Source organism: Chiloscyllium punctatum, chromosome 6 (genome assembly GCF_047496795.1).
Source record: "Chiloscyllium punctatum isolate Juve2018m chromosome 6, sChiPun1.3, whole genome shotgun sequence".
Classification (NCBI taxonomy): Eukaryota; Metazoa; Chordata; class Chondrichthyes; order Orectolobiformes; family Hemiscylliidae; genus Chiloscyllium; species Chiloscyllium punctatum.
The window spans coordinates 15,557,495-15,577,523 of record NC_092744.1 but is presented as its reverse complement, the minus strand read 5'-3'; the positions used below and the strand labels follow the sequence as shown (position 1 = coordinate 15,577,523).

The 20,029-nt window shown below is 42.0% G+C and overlaps 1 protein-coding gene across 3 annotated transcripts in view; it reads right to left on the bottom strand.

Annotated features, from left to right (window-relative positions):
• Positions 1–20,029, bottom strand: part of LOC140478741 (mediator of RNA polymerase II transcription subunit 12-like protein) — a 609,926-nt gene that overhangs the window by 17,673 nt on the left and 572,224 nt on the right. For all 3 annotated transcript variants that reach the window (XM_072572053.1, XM_072572054.1, XM_072572055.1), the window contains 3 exons: positions 19,137–19,354; positions 16,732–16,885; positions 13,882–13,959 (listed from right to left, as the gene is read on the bottom strand). In XM_072572053.1, coding sequence (XP_072428154.1) covers positions 13,882–13,959; positions 16,732–16,885; positions 19,137–19,354 — 450 coding nt within the window. The remainder of the gene's footprint in view (positions 1–13,881; positions 13,960–16,731; positions 16,886–19,136; positions 19,355–20,029) is intronic.

The window sequence follows — 20,029 nt, the reverse complement described above, 5'->3', positions numbered from 1 at the left end:
CATGAAAATAAACGAAAATGTCATGCAAGGTCACTCGTGGCACTGGTCAGACTGCAGCTGGAATATTCTGAGCACGTTAGGTCTCCTTTCCTAAGCAAAGGCATCCTGTCATTAGAAGCAGTCCAGAGAATGTTCTCTCGGTTGATTCTGGGTATGGAAGGATTTTCTAATGAGGAGAGCTCGAGTAAGCTGGGCTTATCCTTACTGGAGCTTAGAAGAATGAGAGAAGACCTCATTTAAACATACGAGATTGTTAGAGTGTTTGACCTCTAGGTTTCAGGATCTCGCAACCATTTGATGGGGCGCACACAAAGACTAGTGTGTTGATGCATTCCCAGCACTAACTTCAGGCTTTCCAAATTGCTTGCTGGCAGAGATGTTAGAAGTACACACTGATGAAAAAAGAATTAGAGAGAAGGACAGAGTAGTTGCGGAGTAGCTGTTTCCCCTTGACAGAGTAGATATGGAGTGGTTATTTCCCCTTGACAGGGTAGATATGGAGTGGCTGTTTCCCCTTGACAGAGTAGATGTGGAGTGTTGTTTCTCCTTTTGGGAGAATCTCAGACTCAGAATAAGGAGTCACACATTTAGAGAGAGATGGGGAGGAATTTTTTCTCTCAGAGGGCAGTGAATCTGTGAAATCCTTTACAGCAGAGGGCTATTGAGTCTGGGTTAATAAGTGTATTGAAGGCTGAGATAGACAGGCAAAGAATAAAGGGTTATGGGGAAAAGTAGGGAAATGGAGTTGGAAATTCATCAGATAAGCTGTGACCTCATGGAATGGTGGGACAGAATCAGTGGGCTGAATGGCTATGTTTGCTTCTGTGCCTAATGATCTTGTTCTTAATCGACACGTGCTAATTACCCCTGCTGTTCTTCAGCAGTATCTGATCCTTCCTGCCCATGGTGTTTAAGCTTGGGTCCATGCAGAACGATTGAGAATAAAGAACAAGTCAGTGATCGGTGATTTGACAGGGAATTCATGTGGAGTACGAGTCTAGAATTAAAAGTGGAAAAAGACTTGACAGATATGGCCCACATTAGATCTGGCTAATCCTTTATTGAATCTATTCTCTCAAGCCATCTACTGTCAAGAAAATGTGAGCCTCATATGCCACTGCTTTGCAAACCCTGATCTCAGAAATTCCAGGGGTCATTAAGTCACTACCTTCTGTTCACTGTCATGCATCCCAAAATTGCTACACACCATCTATCTCTGACTGATACACCAGCAAGCTATTTAAACTGCTGAAAAGTTTTGGAACATAGTTTCTGTAACAATAACACTATTTTCCACTGGGTACTGTGCCAAGAACGAAGGTCTACAGACAGCTTTGTTTCTATTCAGTTCTGGGATGAGGACGTTGCTGGCTAGGCCAGCATTTATTACCCATCTCCAATTGTTCAGGGGGCAGTTAAGAGTCAACCACACTGATGTGGTTCTGGAGTTACATGTAGGGCCATTTCCTTCATTAAAGGACAGTAATGAATCAGTTGGGTTTCTCCTGACAATCGGCAATAGTTTCCTGGTCATTATTAGATTGCAGACTGCGGGGTTTCCCGTCAGTTTTAAAGAGAACTGAGTACTGGGATCATTATTATAATCAGCAGGTGACTGTCCATTAAGTTTGACAGTTGATGCTCTCAATAACACTGCTAATTGATGGCAAAAACTGCTTTGTACATTGGGTGCATAAAGACCGTAAAACTGAAGAGCAGAAATAGGCCATTCTGTCCACTGCTGCCTCACAGCATTAGGGACCTGGATTCGAATCCAGCCTCGGGCGACTGTCCTTGTGACATTTGCACATTGTCCCCGTGCCTGCGTGGGTTTCCTCCTGGTGCTCCAGTTTCCTCCCATGGTCCAAAGATGTGGAAGGTAGGCAGATTGGCCATGCTAAATTGCCCATAGTGTCCAGGGATGTGCAGGCTAGATGGATTAGCCATGAGAAACATGGGGTTACAAGGCTAGAGTGGGGAGTGGTGGATAGATCTGAGAAGGAAGGCTTTTTGGAAGGTTGGTGCAGATTCGATGGGCTGAACAGCCTCTATCTACATTGTAGGGATTCTATGTTGAACAATAAAGGAATTAAGGGATACAGTGAGAGCGCAGATAAGTGGAGCTGAGTCCACGAAAAGATCAGCCATGATCTTATTGAATGGTGGAGCAGGCTCAAAGGGCCGGACGGCCTACTCCTGCTCCTAGTTCTTAGATTCCATGAGTCTGCACCACCATTTAATGAGATCTACTTAACCATGAGCTGAACAATGGGTACAAGGACTCAACTCTGAAAGAGTGAGGTCAAAAAAAGCAAAGTACACCTAAGAGAAATGACCTATGCCTGAAATATCCTGTGCTATATACCAATTAAGAGATATAATAATGCTAAAAGTGATACTAAAGAATTTCCCCAATCTTTTTCCCCAATACTTCTTCAGATAAATTGACTTTTAGACAATAATTTCAGTAAACGTGCCAAGAAATATGAAGTCGTTTAGTAGAAAGTACCTGAGGGTATCACAGAGAGAGCATTTGACCTTCTCACTAATATACTAGTCCATTCTAGAGACGTCCTGTGGGGCAGCAAATTGGGCCCATTGTTCTGTATTTCTCATCCAGATCAACCCTGTTCATTTGACCTCTTCTACAGGAGATGTGTACACAGAGCGTGATAAGAGTCTGGAACCCGCTGCCAGGGCTGGTGGAGGAGATAGGTCCAATACGGGTGTTAAAGGGACTTTCAGATAAGCACATGAATGTGCAAGGAAATAGAAGGCTATCGACCAAGGGCAAGTACAAGGGATGAGTTTAATTTGCTGTCATGTTAGGTACAACATCGTGGGCTGAAGGGCCTGTTCGTGTGCTGTGCTGCTCCACGTTCTATGACCCAGTTACTCGCCATTTTCAAGAATTCCTTCCTTAAAACTGTCCGCCTCCTCACTTAACTCCTACTCTCAGGCCCTTCTAAAATACTCATCTCTTTCACCAAGTGTTTGGTCAACAGCTCCTAATATAACATCATCTGTGACTCACCTTCCATCTTAATCTGATCGAAAGGTCCTAAGAGGCTCTCCATTAACTACATATGCATAAACACAGCAGGTGTGGTTGTATTGTGTCAGATTCACAGTGTGCAGCTTTGAAAACGGAATAAGTAAAATGAAGCACAAGAATGCAAAGAGCTCTACAATGTGAGTTCATACTCACAATCAGCTCATGCTGTTGCAAACATTATACTGAAAAGGAGTTGGACATTCAGGCCCTCAATGTCATGGTTCAATTTGATTTCATCAAAAGGTTTCTTTTCATACTTTTACCTGAAAAAGACTCATCAAGCTCAGTCTTGGAAATTTCATTTAACTCTCAACGTTCACAGACCTTTGGGGCTAATTCCTACATGTCTTCATCACCCTGAATCATGGAAGTTTATACTTATGATTATGTTCCTCTTGATTCTTCCTTCACACCCATCCCCACCCCAGTGTAGATAGACTTTATGCTTTTACACTTTCAATCCTTTTAAGCTAAAAACCATCTTGAAATTACCTCCCAAAACTCAATGGAATACACTCAAAGCTCAGGTAATCTGTCCACATGATTTAAGCTTCTAAACCTCTGTATTCTACTGAAATGGTTTCACAAATCTCTCACTGTGATGACGAACATGCTTTCTGTTGTGTAAGGGCCTCCACGCAACCTTGTAATTATGTAATGGAACTGCACCCCAGTAGATATAAATAGTACCGTAAGGGCAGAATTGGTTAGATCGATAGAAGATGGAAGATGGAAGATGGCTAGAGATCAGAGGATGGCCTCTTAATAAGTTAGTAGTAAGATTAGAACCTGGTATGTCTTCTTGCAGCAGGACATTTAGTGTGAATATGTAACAAATGGAGTTTAAAAGAGATTTCAATGTGGAAGCAGATCTTGAATTTAACTTCTCTAGTCCCATTGTCCTGAACTCAAACTCATGGATGTGGATATAAAACCACACAACCAGGATCAGCTGCTTAGAATATCATGGCAGCAGTGAAGTCTCAGGTCAAGAAACAGACTTGGATTTAGACCTTATTGTCCACGTGTACTCAAGGCCAGGAATACAGGAGTACACGGAGAAGTGCACTGAAGAGAATAACTCAACAAAATGTTTTCAAAAAAATCATCTTTAAGACCAACTAGAAGCTAGAAGAGCCACATTGCTGAATAGTTGCTGCAAAGGAGATAAATCTGAACAGAAACCTCCTGTAGAGAAATTACCAAAAATAACCAAGTCAATAAAAACCTCTTCCAGCCAGTAGGAAGGGAAACTAGCATTTACGCAATAGATAAGAAGCAGTGACAGCAGTTAAAAGCTCACTAGCAGCACAGGGGGATTAATCCGGATTGAGCATACACGGTGGAGAATCAAATTAGATTCAAGCAGATTCAATCCCTTCAAGGAAAAGCTCAAGAAGCTATGATGGGAAATGAAATTTGGACAGCAATTTAGCAGCTTCTGGACTATTTACTGAATGTAAAGTCACCGATAAAGTTAGGATGATTCTTCAGAAACAGGCTTAAAGTAAATTGATTAAACAAATTGGGCATCAAAATCATCTCTTGGAATTTGAAGTTCTTTATTGTTTTGACAGTTTGCATGAGAAACATAAGTTTTACTCCACAACCAAGACATTTTGTCAATTTTAATTAAAACAAGTCATTAACGTAAATGAAAAAGGGTACAATCTGATCACGTGAAATCGAATTCAGTGCAAAAATACTGCAGACGCAGTCAAAATTGGTGCAAATGACATCAGAGAAATCATCTTTGATACTGTCAAAAAAAACCAATGAGTCTGAATGATTGAAGCTATTTTGAGGAAGATTTCTACGCACAGAGGTTTTAGAAACCCTTCAGGCAGCTTGGAAAATAAATATCTTCATTCATCTCTTCGAAGACGCCATATTGGTAACTTTACCTTGAAAACAGCATTTAGAACAGCTGAAATGTTAACAGCATTTAACTTTAGTACAACAGAAAGGATTCAACAACATAAGAACTTGCAGCATGAGTTAGCAAGTCAGCCCCCTCAGCTTACTCCACCATTCAATGACCTTATCTTGGTCTCAATGCGACCTTCTTGTCCCACTATTCAGCACATTACTAATTAAAAATCTATCTATCTTCTTAATTTCTTCAGTGCCACTGCATCCATCACACTCCGGTATCGTGAATTCCACAGCCTAAGTCTGGACACCTTGTCTTCTCCTTGACCAGTGTGTCCTGCCCTTAAACTCATGAACATGTGTGATGTTGCTCCTTTACAAAGGTTATGTTGTCCTTGGTTTTTTGTCAGGAGGTTGTAAAAACACTGGTTCGGAGAAGTCTGGGATTGGATGTGTTCTAGGGCCAATTTGATCACAGCAAACAGATACTGCCTCAGGAAAAAGGCTTTCATATTCTTTTAAGAAAACTTGTACAATTAAACAGGAGTGGCCAGTTCTCCCAGCTCAACTTTTCTCTGGTTTGGTTTGGTTTGGTTTTTGGCAGTCTATTCACTGAAAGCAGACAGTTGTGAAGCTGCTGGACCCAAAAAAGCAGGTCCATGCTGATCCTCCTCTCTCTCTCTCTGACCTCTCTCCTGTAAGACTCTGTGTTTGATTTTACCTTTTTGTGCCAAGGGGTGTTTATGGGGATTGTTGCAAGTATTTGGAACAGCATCATTAAGTTGGGTTAATCTGTTGGGTTTTCGGATAGGTTAAGTTATTCGGTATTCTATTCTCTTTTGTGTTTCATTCAGTAAACTTGTAAATAAATTCTGCTTTGCTTAAAACTAGGGGGGCTGGCTAGCTACATCTCTCCTAGAATATCTGTGTTACACCTGTGTAAAACAACTGGCATACTTAGAGTATGGGCTACTTACTTGAAATGCTTTGAGGGGGGGGGGGGGGGGGGGGGGGGGGGGGGGGTCTAGCCTGGTCCTTGACAGACTGGGGGCTCTTTGCAGGATTTGTTCTATGGTTCTGATTTGGGATGAGGGTTGTTGGACTCAAAGGCAGTGAGTGGTAGGTGTTAGTACCTCTTGTTTTGGGTGTTGAATTTGGTTGGTTTAAACAGTGCTTGGGATAGCAATGGCTCGTTCAGTCACCAAGAGCTTTCTGGGGGTGGAAGGAGTGACTTTGGGGGTTTTTTCAAAAGGTGAATAAGGACATGCTGCTGCAATTAAGGACAAGGTGGAGTAGGAGCTGCCTTCTTCCGTGAGAAAAGGAGATACAATTACAGCAATAGCTCAGCATTTACATTTGCTGGAAGTACCATCAGAATCTTTAGAGATGGCTAAAATTCAATTGAAAATGAAGCAGCTTGAGTTAGAGGCAGAAGACAAGGAACTATGATTAAAAGCAGAGGAAAGCGAAAAAAAGAACGAATCTTTTCAGCAGAACAAAAAGAAATAGAGAAAGAAAGAGAGGAGAGAGAAAAATGGAAAGAGAGAAAAGGACGAAAGAGAGGGAGTTTGAACTTCAGAAATTGGCACTAATATAAGAAATCTAGATCCTGATGAAGGGCTTTTGCCCGAAATGTTGATTTTCCTGCTCCTCGGATGCTGCCTGACCTGCTGTGCTTTTCCAGCACCACTCTAATCTAGACTTAGATAAGAAAGTCAGCTTAAAAGGATGGAGATGAAGGCTAAAGGTAAGCTTAGTGAGGAACAGAGTGAGGATGAACAAGCCCTTGGTAGCCAAAGGCCAGGTGAGAAACTGTTTAAATATATTCAAGTATTGTCTAAATTTGATGTGAAGGATGTGGAAGCTTTTTCATCTCATTTGAAAAGGTGGCTAAACAAATGGCCAGTGACATTGTGGGTTTTGTTGATTCAAACAAAGTTTATGGGTACAGCGAGTGAGGTATTCACATCATTATCAGAGAAGGTATCTGGGGCATAGGAGGAGGTGAAGATCGCCATCTTTAAACGCATAGAAGCCTACAGTCAATGCTTCAGGAATCTAAGAAGGGACCCTGGTAAAACCTACACTGAGTTTGAAAGGATCAAACCAAGTAATTTTGGTTGGTGGATAAGGGCATTAAAAATAGAGCAAAGCTACGACATTCTCAGATGATTATTTTGGAGGCATTCAAAAAGTCACTTCCTGAAGTAGTGAGAACTCATGCCAAAGAGCAGAGAATTAAAAAGGCAAGATTAGCAGCTGAAGCGGCTGATGATTATGAGTTAGCATATAAATCAAAGTTTGGTCTCCAAAGTCATTTCAATCTGAGAGGGTAGAAATTGAAGGAAAGAGAAATCCTCGCATGGAAAGGGAAAGGTAGATCTTGGTAAAGATCATAAGGATAACTTACCATAGGATAAAAAGGAAATCCTTGAAGGGGAAAGAGAAGTTAAAAAGCTCCGGTGTTTTCACTGCAACAAAGTAGGCCACATGAAATCACAGTGTTGGGAAGCCAGATGTAGAAAAAGAGGATGAGCCAGTGAATTTTGTTGGCGTGGTAATGGAAAGCACAGTGGAGGCTGGAAAGTTGCACCAGAATGTACAACCTGGTTGGAGGTTGGTTAAGGAGGAGGAGCAGCCAGATATTCTTAAACCATATACCTGCAACGGTAAAGGTTACTCTCAAAGGCCAGAAGCAGCAATATTAAATACAGGATCCTCTCAATCTGTGATGTTGGAAGATGAGGAGATATGTACTTCTGAAGGACTTTTTCCATAAAAGGTGCTAGTAACAGGAATTCACGGTCAGACAAGAAGTGCTGAATTATTTAACGTGACATTAGACTGTCAAGTGATGAGTGGCGAAGTCGTGGTAAGAGTACTGGAACAAACTCTCAGCTCCAGGGACACAATTTGTCCTTGCTATTGATATAACTGGTTCACAGGTAGGACTGGATGAAAACCAAGTGATAACTCAGGCAACTGAACTATTGCAGAACACATATTCTGGGATTTTTCCTGACTGCGAGGTAATGAGGTTGCAAAGTCACCAGTTGAAACAGGAGAGATCAAAGAGTACAGATATGAAAGTTGAAGTGAAATTAGGAGAGATCCTGTTTGATCAGATGGTTGACACAAATCAGGAGCAGGTAGATGACAAAGCAGACATCTTTAGCTCAGATAAATTAACTGAGTTACAACAGAAAGATGAAAACATAAAGCAATTTGTATACAAAGGTATACACAGAAAAAGAATCCAAATGTACCCCTGAATGTTATTATCTTAAAAATGATGTCCTAATGAGGAAATGGAGACCATCACATTTTCAGGCAGAAGTTCATCAAGTCATACTGCCAGTGGGTTGTGGAAAGGGGGTTTTGCAAGTAACGTATTAGCTATCTCCAGGGGGTCTTTAGGATTGCGGAAAAACTCAAGCTACAACACAAGTATTTTTACTGGCCTGGACTACACAAGGATGTAGTTGAATTTTACCAGACATGCCATACGTGTCAGGTAATTGGAAAATCACAGGCAGTAATAAAACCTGCACCTTTAATACCTATTCCAGCATCTGAGAAACATTTTACAAGAGCTTTAATTGATTACTTAGGACTCCTACCTTAAACAAAAAGTGAGAATCAGTATTTGTTAACAATAATGGATGTGTCTACTCGATCTCCAGGTGCCATTCCATTAAGCAATATCACAGCGAAAAGGATAACAGAGGAATTACTCAAGTATTTCACTAGGTACAGACTACCCATAGAGATACAATCAGATCAAGGTTCGAAATTTACATCGAAATTATTGGAGGTGATCATGGACAGGTCAGGAATAAAACAATTCACATCTACTGCGTATCATCCCGAGTTGCAGAGAGCACTGGAAAGGTGGCATCAGACATTAAAGACCATGTTGAAGGCTTCTAATCAAGACTATCCAGATGATTGAAATAAAGGAATTCCATTTGTACGTTTTGTGATCAGGGTTCAGAAAAGATCTACAAGAATGTTGCCAGGGTTGGAGGATCTGAGCTACAGGGAGAGGCTGAACAGGCTGGGCTGTTTTCCCTGGAGCGTTGGAGGCTGAGGGGTGACCTTATAGAGGTTTACAAAATTATGAGGGGCATGGATAGGATAAATAGACAAAGTCTTTTTCCTGGGATTGGGGAGTCCAGAACTAGAGGGCATACGTTTAGGGTGAGAGGGGAAAGATATAAAAGAGACCTAAGGGGAAACTTTTTCACGCAGAGGGTAGTACATGTATGGAATGAGCTGCCAGAGGATGTGGTGGAGGCTGGGGTACAATTGCAACATTTAAGAAGCATTTGGATGGGTATATGAATAGGAAGGGTTTGGAGGGATATGGGCTGGGTGCTGGCAGGTGGGACTAGATTGGGTTGGGATATCTGGTCAGCATGGACGGGTTGGACTGAAGGGTCTGTTCCCATGCTGTACATCTCTTTGACTCTAAATGAATCGACTAAATTCAGTCCATTTGAATTCGTTTTTGGGCATGAAGCGAGAGGACTACTAAAATTGATTAAGGAGAAATTGCTAAGTCAGAATTCAGAGACCACATATTTGCACGTTGTGCAAACTTTTCGCCAACAATTAAATCGAGCAGGGGAGTTGGCTGGAGAGCAGTTAAAAGTATCACAGCACACAACGAAACAGGAAGCAGAGAAGAAATCAAAAACTCGCAGTTTTGCCATTGGGGATAAGATGTTAGTGTTACTTCTGGTTTAGTGGACCTTATCAAATTGAAAGGAAATTGAGTGAGATGAACTATTTGATGAGGACTCCATACAGAAAGAAATCTCAGTGTGTCATGTGATTACGCTCAAAAGATATTTTGACAGGAAAGCCAAAGGAGACTGTATTATTGATTACAACACAGAGGGAAGAACCAAGTTCACAGGTTACACAGTGGCTTGGTGGTTAGCACTGCTGCCTCACAGCACCAGGGACGCGGGTTCGATTCCAGCCTCGGGTGACTGTCTGTGTGAAGTTTGCACATTCTCACTCATGTCTGTGTGGGCTTCCTCTGGGTACTCTGGTTTCTTCCCAGAATCCAAAGATGTGCAGGTCAGGTGAATTGGCCATGCTAAATTGCCCGTCGTGTCCAGGGATGTGTACGTTAGGTGCATTACTTAGGATAATAGGGTAGGGGAATGGGTCTGGGTGGGATACTCTTCGGAATCGGAATGGACTTATTGGGCCAAATGGCTATTTCCACATTGTAGGGATTCTATGATTCTGAATTGGACATTGCTCAAATTAAGTTGGACAATGAAGAAGTTGTCAAAAATTGGGATAAATTACTGAATTACTTTTTAGATGAAATTCAAAATGACCTGAAAGAGTTATTACTATCACATGGGCAGGTATGTGAAAATAAGCTGGGAAGTATTAACCTAATTATACATGGTGTAGATATAAGAGATGCCGTTCTGATTAAGCAAAGTCCTTCCAAGCATAACCCTTTAAAGTTGGCACAGGTTCAAAAGGAGATTGAACGCATGCTGCAAGACAACATAATCTAAGTGAGTTACAGGGACTGGAGCTCACCCATAGTAATGGTGCTAAAATCAAATGGTACCCAACGGTTATGTGTGGACTATCGCAAAGTCAGTGCAGTTCCAAAGACTGATACATATCTGATTTCATGTTTGGAACACTGTGTTGAAAAGCTGGGACAGGAAACTTATACTTCTAAGTTAAACTTGCTCAGAGGATACTGGCAGGTACCTTTGTCAGAAAGAGCAGAGGCAATTTTGGCTTTTGTAACACTGAATGGACTGTATTAGTTAAAAGCCTTGTCATTTGGTATTAAAAAATGCACCAGTCACATTTCAGCGACTACCCAATAAGGTAATTGCTGGATTACTGAACTGTGTCATATATATTGATGGCGTGGTGATTCTTAGTCGCACGTGGAAAAGAACATTTACAACATGTATCAGGATTGTTTGATAGACTTCAGAAGGAAGGCTTGGTGATACACCCAGCTAAAAGTGAATTTGCCAAAGCCCAAGTCACCTTCCTGGGCCATGTTATTGAACATGGACAAACGGGCCACAGGATGCAAAAACAAACATAATTGGGGAGTTTCCCATACCATTGGCAAAAAGAGCAGTACTCCAGTCCCTGGGATTTTATCGAAAATTTGTACAAATTTTAGCAGTGTGGCTGCTTCACTCATGATTTGCTACAGCAAGGCAAGAAGGTTCAGTGGACTCTCAGAGGCATTTGACAGCCTGAAAGCTGCGTTAACCACTGCCCCAGGATAAGCCACATCTAATTACCCAAAGCCATTCAAGGTGGCTATCGATGCAAGTGATGTGGGTGGCGGTGCTGTGCTCTTGAAGGAAGACAGTGAGAAGACAGAAAGACCTATCGGGTATTTGTCCAGGAAACTGAACATACATCAGCAGAAATATCAGACAGTTGAGAAGGAGACTTTGAGCTTGGTCTTGGCATTACAACATTTCAATGCTTATGTTACCAGTAACGTATCGGAGACAATAATATACGCTGACCATAACATCTAAGGAGAAATTTAAGGACAAGCGTGCCTGACTGTTGAAATGCAGCTTGTTGTTACAGCCATTCAACTTGAAAATTGTGCATGTGACACGACAAGAGAACATGATTGCCAATGCATTGTTGGGACTTGAATAAGAAACAGAAGTGTTTTGTGGCAGGAGTAAAACAGACAAACAGAATGTAGTAGTGCATGATTTCATGTTTATAGTCAATGCAATGTATGTGTGTGTGTTATACAGTACTAACAGTTTAAAATTAAAATGAAGCCATCTTTGAATATTATATACAGTACTAACAGTTTAAAATTAAAATGAAGCCATCTTTGAATATTATAAACGGGGGGGAGAGAGGGGGGGGAGAGAGGTGGGGGGGAGAGGGGCGGGGGGGGGGGGAGGTGGGGGAGGAGAGGAGAGGAGGATGGTGTGACAATGCTGCTCCTTTAACAAGGTTATGTTATCCTGGTATTTTTTTCAGCAGGTCGTAAAAACACAGGTTCTGAAAAGTCTGGGCTTGGATGGGTTTTGGGGCCAATCTGATCACACCTAACAGATACTCTCTTAGGCAAAGGGCTTTCAAGCTTTTAAAAGAAAAGGGTTACAATGCAAGGGGAGTGGCCAGTTGTCCCAGCTCAGCTCTTCTCTGGTTTGGTTTGGTTTTTTGGCAGTCTGGCTGTGCACTGAAAGCAGTCAGGCAGTTGTGAAGTTGCTGGACCAAAGCAGGTCCATACTGATCCTCCTCTCTCTCTCTCTCTCTGACCTCTCTCCTGTAAGACTCTGTGTTTGATTTTACCTTTTGTGCCAAGGGGTGTTTATGGGGATTGTTACAAGTATTTGGAACGGCATCATTAAGTTGGGATAATCTGTTGGGCTTTCGGATAGGAGAAGTTATTTGGTATTCTGTTCTCTTTTGTTTGTGTTTCATTTGGCAATCTTGTAAATAAATTATATTTTGTTTAAAGCTAAGAGGTTTGACCAGCTGTAACCCTCCTAGAATAGCCGTGTAACACCTGCTTAAAGCAACTGGCAAATTTAGGGTCTGGGCTACTTTCTGGAAATGTTTTGAGCGAGTCTGGCCTGGCCCATGAGAAATATGGGCAGGAAGTGACATAATAAAAGTATTTGCTTGTTGTATGATGTCTGATTAAGACTAAATTGGAATAGGGAAGATTCTAAAGGAGTGAATTAGTTCCTGATTTCGATATCAGTAGCTGCCGAGATATGTCAATGTGACATGAAATTACCATAGAGCTGAATAATTGAGTAGGTTGAGTAGAAAGCTAATTGCTATCAGATCAGGTTTCTACATGGCACTGATATTTAAAATGTATATAAATAAATACATTTAATATTCAAATGATAAACATTTCATAATAAATAAACAAAATAGCTAAAGAATATTGAATATTTAAAGCAAGGTTCTTTCCAAATGGAGCTGTTTCATTGTCTTTGATGAAGTGTCTGGTGATGAAGTAAATAATTTGACAGTGTCCAGCTCTCTCATATCTGCCTTTTGAGTTGTAACATCTTCATTTTTAAACAGGGCAGGAATATGGCCAATTACAGAGTGCTGTGAACCAGAATAATGCAAGAGGAAGAAGGAGGTCTGTTTCCGTCCTGTACATCTCTATGACTCTATGGCTCTGTAACTAGTGTCCATAGAAGTTGGTGCACTTACCATGGTTTAAGAAGTCCCTTTACAATGGACCCTTCTGGTAGAGGTAAGTGTTTCCAGCCGTTTACCCAATTTGTTTTTAAATTCACACGTGGGGTGTGGGCATCAATGATTGGCTAGCATTTATTGCCCGTCCCAAGCTGCCTTTAAACTGAGTGGCCTGTTAGACCAATTCAGAGGGCAGTTTAGAGTCAACCATATTGGCTGTAGGTCTGGAGTCACATGTTGGCCAGACCAGGTGAGGATGGCAGATTTCCTTCCCTGAAGGATATTAGTGAACCAGATGGGTTTTTCCAACAATCGGCAATGCACTCACGGTCATCAGCATATTCTTAATTCGAGATTATTATTGAATTCAAATTCCACCATCTGCCATGATGGGATTCAAACTCAGGTCCCTCGAACATTAGTTGAGTTTCTGGATTAATAGTCTAGCGATTATACTACAAGGTATTCACTTCCCTGTTAATAAGCAGTTGTCTCAGTTAAGAGGGGGTGTGTCAACTAGTGGGGACTGAACTGCCAGACCGGTTTGTGAACGGAATAGTGGATAAAGTCCCGTGCAAGAATGTTCAGTACAGCAGTCAACTGATGAGCTATATATGCAGTGCCTGAATGTTGTGGAAGCAATCTCTAAAACCAACAAATGTAGTGAGAAATATATTTGCAACCTAACATTTCATTCTCAAGGCATTGAGAAACGTCTTCACAGAAATATTTCATCATTCACTCACCAGTGCTTGCTGTGATTGCGCTGCTTGTAACCCTAGTGTTTGCTGACTTTGTTGCTGCTGCTGCTGCTGCTGCTGTATCTGTAACAACAGGACAAAACATTATTCCTTTCGGACAAAACATTTCAGAATTTAACACCACAGGAGGCCATTTGTACCATCTTGCCAAAAGAGGCTCTCTACGTAATCCCAAAATATGACTAACAATGGCAGGTTCTGGACATCTGAAACATAAACAGAAATTGCTGGAGAAACTCAGCATGCCTGGCAGCACCTTTGGAGAGAAAGCAGATTTCTAGCACCAGCAGTTCTTTGGCATTTTTAATCAAGGTTGGCAGATTTCCGTCCTTAAATGGCATGAGTGAACTAGGTGCACATTTGACAATTGGTTACATAGTTGCCATTGTAGTAGCTTTTAATTCTAAACGTTTTACTGAATTCCAGTTTTAGCATGCTGGAATTCACACTCACATCCACGGAACACCAGTGTGGGTTTCTGGATTACCAGTCCAGAGACATTAGCATTAAGCCACTGTCTCCCTACTCTTTGGCTTTAATCTGCTCCTTTAAAGCTAACTTCTTGCCTAAGGTTCACTGTGGTGGAAGACTCATGACCAAACCATGCCTAATACAGGATAAAATCAATGCTAGTCAGGTTCACAGCTAAAAAGCACTGGCATGCAAGGAATGGCATCATTACAAACTCTGATGATGATATCAATGCATTGACAAAGCTATCACACTGTTGAGTGATACTGGCAGGGAAATTCTCCATGTGATAGACAGAAGAGTCAGCCCAATTCAGACTGACTTCACTCAAGGAAATGTTCAACCTCCTTCACTTGAGAAGGGAAAAATAATGATTCTTTTTTAGGAAATCATGGAAGAAAATCTTCAGATTGAAAGAACCCCTTGTTCAGGAAGTTTGTTATCCAGCTTAAATGGGTAACAACAGGTGGGGTTGTGAACCATTATAGCCGATGACCTTTTGGATTTGGAGATCTTATAGTTCGGATTTTAACTTAATCCAATTCTGCTTTATTGTCAGGTAGGTCAAGTGTTTGCTTTCAAATTAATGGTGCGTGAAATCAGGAGGAATTTTAAAATGGGTGAATTAAATTAAGTTTGGTTGGGGGTGATACTGAACAGTAAATTTAAGTACCCACAGGAAGGCAGAAATTCAAAGGATGTCACAACTTAGAAAATCATTTGCCAAATACATAATATCAAATGCTCTTTGGAATAGCGTAAACCTGTGAAATTCAATTACTAATGGAATAGAAAATAGAACAGACATAATGACATTTGATATTTGGAGTTTTTAAAAATCATCGAGAAAAGAGAAATAATGAATGGTCAGCATGATTTCTAAAGTAAATATTTTGCTGGACCAACCTCATTGAATTCCTTGAATGGTAACAGAGTGAGTGCACAATGTCAATGCAATGATGTCATTTCTTTGGACCTTCAGATGGCCTCCTATAACATGCAACAATAACAGGCTAATGAATAAACAACAAAAAACGAAATCGCTAGAAAAGCTCACCAGGTCTGGCAGCATCTGTGGAGAGAAATCAGGGTTAAATGCTTCGCGTCCAGTGACACTTCTTCGAAACTGTTCTGGGGAGGGGTCACTGGACCCAAAACATTACCTCTGGTTTCTCTGCACAGAGCTGCTGAGCTTTTCCAACAATTTCTGTTGTTGTTTCTGATTTCCAACATCCGCAGTTCTTTCAGTTTTTATAGATTGGTGAATAAGGTTGGAGAATGCAAAGTCAGGAGCGAGGAACAGAGTGGATTGCCAACTGACTTCAAGACAGAAAGCAGATACTGGGAGTAAAGGGTAGCTGTTCAAGAGTTGCAGAAGGTGGGAAGTGGTGCTCCACAAAGATCAGGAACAACTGCTGCTCATCGACTATATTAATCATTTATAGTACAGTTTCTAAATTTTGCAGAGAAGATAGTCAATATGGAAGAATTCTGCAAAATATTCCAGGATTATATTAGTACTCATGCAGAATGGCAAATATCTGGCAAATGACGTTTAATACCAATAAATGTGAGCCAGCACAATTGGGTGGGGTGGCACAGTGGCTCAGTGGTTAACACTGCTGTCTAATAGCGCCAAAGGCCCAGGTTCAATTCCACCCACGAGTGACTGTTTATATGCAGTTCGCACATTCTCCCCGTGTCTCTGTGGGTTTCCTCCCACAGTCCAAAGATGTGCAGGTAAAGTGAATTGGCCATGCTAAATTACCCATAGTGTTCAGGGATGCATAGGTTAGGAGCATTAGTCAGGGGTAAACGTGGAGTAGGGTTGAGAGCATGGTGCTGGAAAAGTACAGCACATCAGGCAGCATCTGAGGAGCAGGAGAACTGACGTTTCAGGCATAAGCTGTAGAAGGGAACGGTTATTCTTCAGAGTGTTGGTGTGGACTTGTTGGGCCAAATGGCTGTAGGGATTCTATGAAAGGGGAAATCATTCATTATTTGTAAGATGTAGGTGCAAGTTAATTACAGGATCAAAGGACAATACAAAAACACTCACTACTAAAATCTGGGAAAATTACATTTTATCCCATTTTCTGTGCATATTACCGGCTGGAATTTAATATCTTGATGGAAGTGAATAACTTTAATGATGATTCCAATAAAATGGTTTCAGACTGTAGGAAGGAAAGGATCACATGGTTTCAGTGCACTGCTGTTATTCCACTTAGGTAGTTGAAACAAATGCACCTTTTCCACTGAATGAACTGCTTTGTTTCATCAAATCAGATTTATGGTATTAATACAGCAGGGCTATTCGAGTTGGCAATGCAGGACTGCACCTTGTACAAGACCAGTTCCCACCTGTAGGAGTCGCTGCTGTCGAAGCTGTTGCTGTCTCTGCCTCATCTGCTCCTGCGAGAGTTGGACTGAACCAAGGTTTGCATGTGGGCCTGATGTCATATGATCAAGTCCAGCTGCCATCAAAGTGCTCTGCTGCAAAGGTTGATGTGAGAGCCTAGGCCAGAAAATATTGCAGATCTGATGATTAATGCATGCACTGTAATCAATGATTGGAGTGTAGAATGCCCTGGTACGTCCCATTACAGTAGGTGGGTCAGTGCAAAGAAATGAATGGGGCCACACACACTGATATCACTGGAACGGATTCCCCTGGTCAGGCCATCAAGTGCTATACGGATAGATCTTAGTCCAATTCCCTTGGTAGGACAACCAAAGAGATGTTAGGAAAGTCAGTCTTTCACCCTGTACACTAAATTCAACAGAGAGTAAAGGCAGGTGGATGAAAAACCAATATTGCAACTATTTTAGTCAGTTTTGCTTTCAGTCTCTCTGTCAGCAGCCAGAGAAGGACACTTTCTGACCAATCCATTCAGGTGTGTTATGACCCCCCCTCTGGAGCAAGTGGAACTTGAACCTGGACCTCCTGGCTCAGAGGTGTGAACGCTACCACACAAGAGCCCTCAGCAGCCAGAGGAATGCCAGTGTGGGGTTTAACTGCATTACACAGTAATCCAAAGAGCAAGCTATGTGGACGGCAGTGGTGACTCAGGTTCGACACCAGCCTTGGGCAACCCTCTGTGTGGATTGGCACATTTCCTTGTGTCTGCGTGGGTTTCCTCCGGGTGCTCCGGTTTCCTCCCACAGTCCAAAGATGTGCGGGCCAGGTGAATTGGCCATGCTAAATTGCCCATAGTGTTAGCTGCATTAGTCAGAGAGAAATGGGTCTGGGTGGGTTACTCTTCGGAGGGTCAGTGTGGACTTGTTGGGCTGAAGGGCCTGTTTCCACACTGTAGGGAATTGAATCTAGTCTAATCAGCAGCAATTTACCCCAAGCTGAGCAAAAGCGATCTGAATGTTTTCTTCCAAAGATAAAGACAAGTTAACTGGGATTATCATTCTTACTCTCCTTTCATTGAATGTCTATCCGAAATTGTCACTTAGATAAAGTGCAAGTCAGTTGGATAGAATATTTTTTTTCGATGTTCACAGGATGTGGGTATTAGAACAAAGAAGAACAAAGAAAATTAACAGGCCCTTCGGCCCTTCAAGCCGGAGCTGATCCAAATGTACTGTCTAAACTTGTCGGTCAATTCTTAAGCATTTGTATCCCTCTGCTCCCCAACTACTCGTGCATCTGTCCAGATGCATTTTAAATGAATCTACCATGCCTGCCTCTACCACCTCTGCTGGCAACGCATTCCAAACACCCACTACCCTTGTGTGAAGTAGTGATGTCAACATGTATTGACCATCCCTAATGTGCTGCTCTCCATTGAAGTTCCAATTCAGTTGACTATTGAATTCTTTATTTGATTCCCTGGTCTCAATCCCATAGTTTCCCCACGTGAGAAGGAAAGGGGAAAGAATGCAGACAGTCATGTGTTCCGGTTTGATAATCCATCAATAACCACATTGATTTGGATCCCATTTACCAACCTCTGAGAAAAAGAACCGGAAATGATATCACCCACCTAAACAGACCAAGACACATAAATAGAAAGCGAGACAGAACACCAGCGCTTCACCAGAGGCTCACTGATGATGTTACCTAGCATGGTGACAAAACATCTAAGAATAAACCTACCAGTTCAGCGAGCAAACTTACAATCTGAGGGTTTAGAAAGGATTTTCAAGGATGTTGCTGGGGTTGGAGGGTCTGAGCTATTGGGAGAGGCTGAAGCGGCTGAGACTTTTTTTCCTGGACAGTCAGAGGCTGAAGGATGGTTGATAAACTCTTATAAAATCATGACGGGCATGGTTAGAAGGGATAGGGAAGGTCTTTTCCCCAGGATGGGTGAGTCCAAAACTAGAGGGCATCGGTTTGAGGTGAGAGGGAAAAGATTTTAAAAAGGAGCAAATTTTTCACACTGAAGCTGGTGCGTGTATGGAATGAGCTGCCAGAGGAGTTGGTGGAGGCTGGTACAATTACAACATTTTAGAGGCCATGATATGGAGGTGCCAGTGTTGGACTGGGGTGGACAAAGTCAGACGTCTGCACCTGACAAAGGGACAGTGCTCCGAAAGCTTGCGATCCAAGTTAACCTAGTGAACTATAACCTGGTGTCCTGCGACGCCTAACATTTAAAAAGGCATCTAGATGGGTACATGAATAGGAAGGCATACAGTCTAATGCTGGCAAATGGGATGAGATTAATTTAGGATATCTGGTTGGCGTGGACAAGTTGGACCGAAGGGTCTATTTACATGCTGCATAACTCACAAATAAACAACGAGAAGGCACTTACCGTTGATTGCCCTGAAGGGTTGGTGGGTAGGGAGAGGCTTGCTGGTGAATGTAACCACTAGGCTGCTGCTGCATTTGTCTGATCCGGTCCACGAGAGCTGGGTTAGAGTGAGCAGCCTGGTATGGCCTGGCACTGTAGTTGGGCGACAGCATGCCATTTCCAGCTTGCTGTTGCAAAGGCATCGGCGTACTGTACGCTGTGTACCCATGAGGCAGCGCCTGAATAAACAACCAAGGGTGGACAACCATGTCACTCACTCCAATACAAAGTCTAGACAACTCCATTTCGAGAGATACCAGGGCAGCTACCCGGACGGCCAATCAAATCAACATCTCTATTTCCCCAGCTCTCTCCTCAAATTGTCTCCCTCTCTCCTCCCTCACTCTGGAAGCACAGCATACTCCCATCTAGGAATCTCACCTAAATAGTATGTACTGTGACTGAATCCAGGAACTGAGGGATAGATAGTCATCAGATAACTGACAGCATCACTGCCAGGGGTGACTTCGTGGCTCCAGAGACCCAAACTAATAATCTAAAGATGCAAGTTCAAATCCTACCACATCAGTGAGAAACTGAAATTCAATCAGCTGAACAAATCTGAAATGAAAGGAAATGCTAATAACAGATGAAACTACAAGAAAATTATTTTGATGATGCATTCACTGGTATTCTGTAGGTATGACATTTTTAAAGCTAAGATAATTCCTTTATTGTTCAAAAAAAAAACTAAGAGATATGGTGAGAGTGTGGGTAAGTGGAGCTGAGTCCACAAAATGATTAGCCGTTATCTTATTGAATGGTGGAGTAGGTTTGAGGGGCCAGATGGCCTACCCCTGCTCCTAGTTCATACGCTCTATGAAATCTGCCACCAAAACTCGGTCTGGATAATT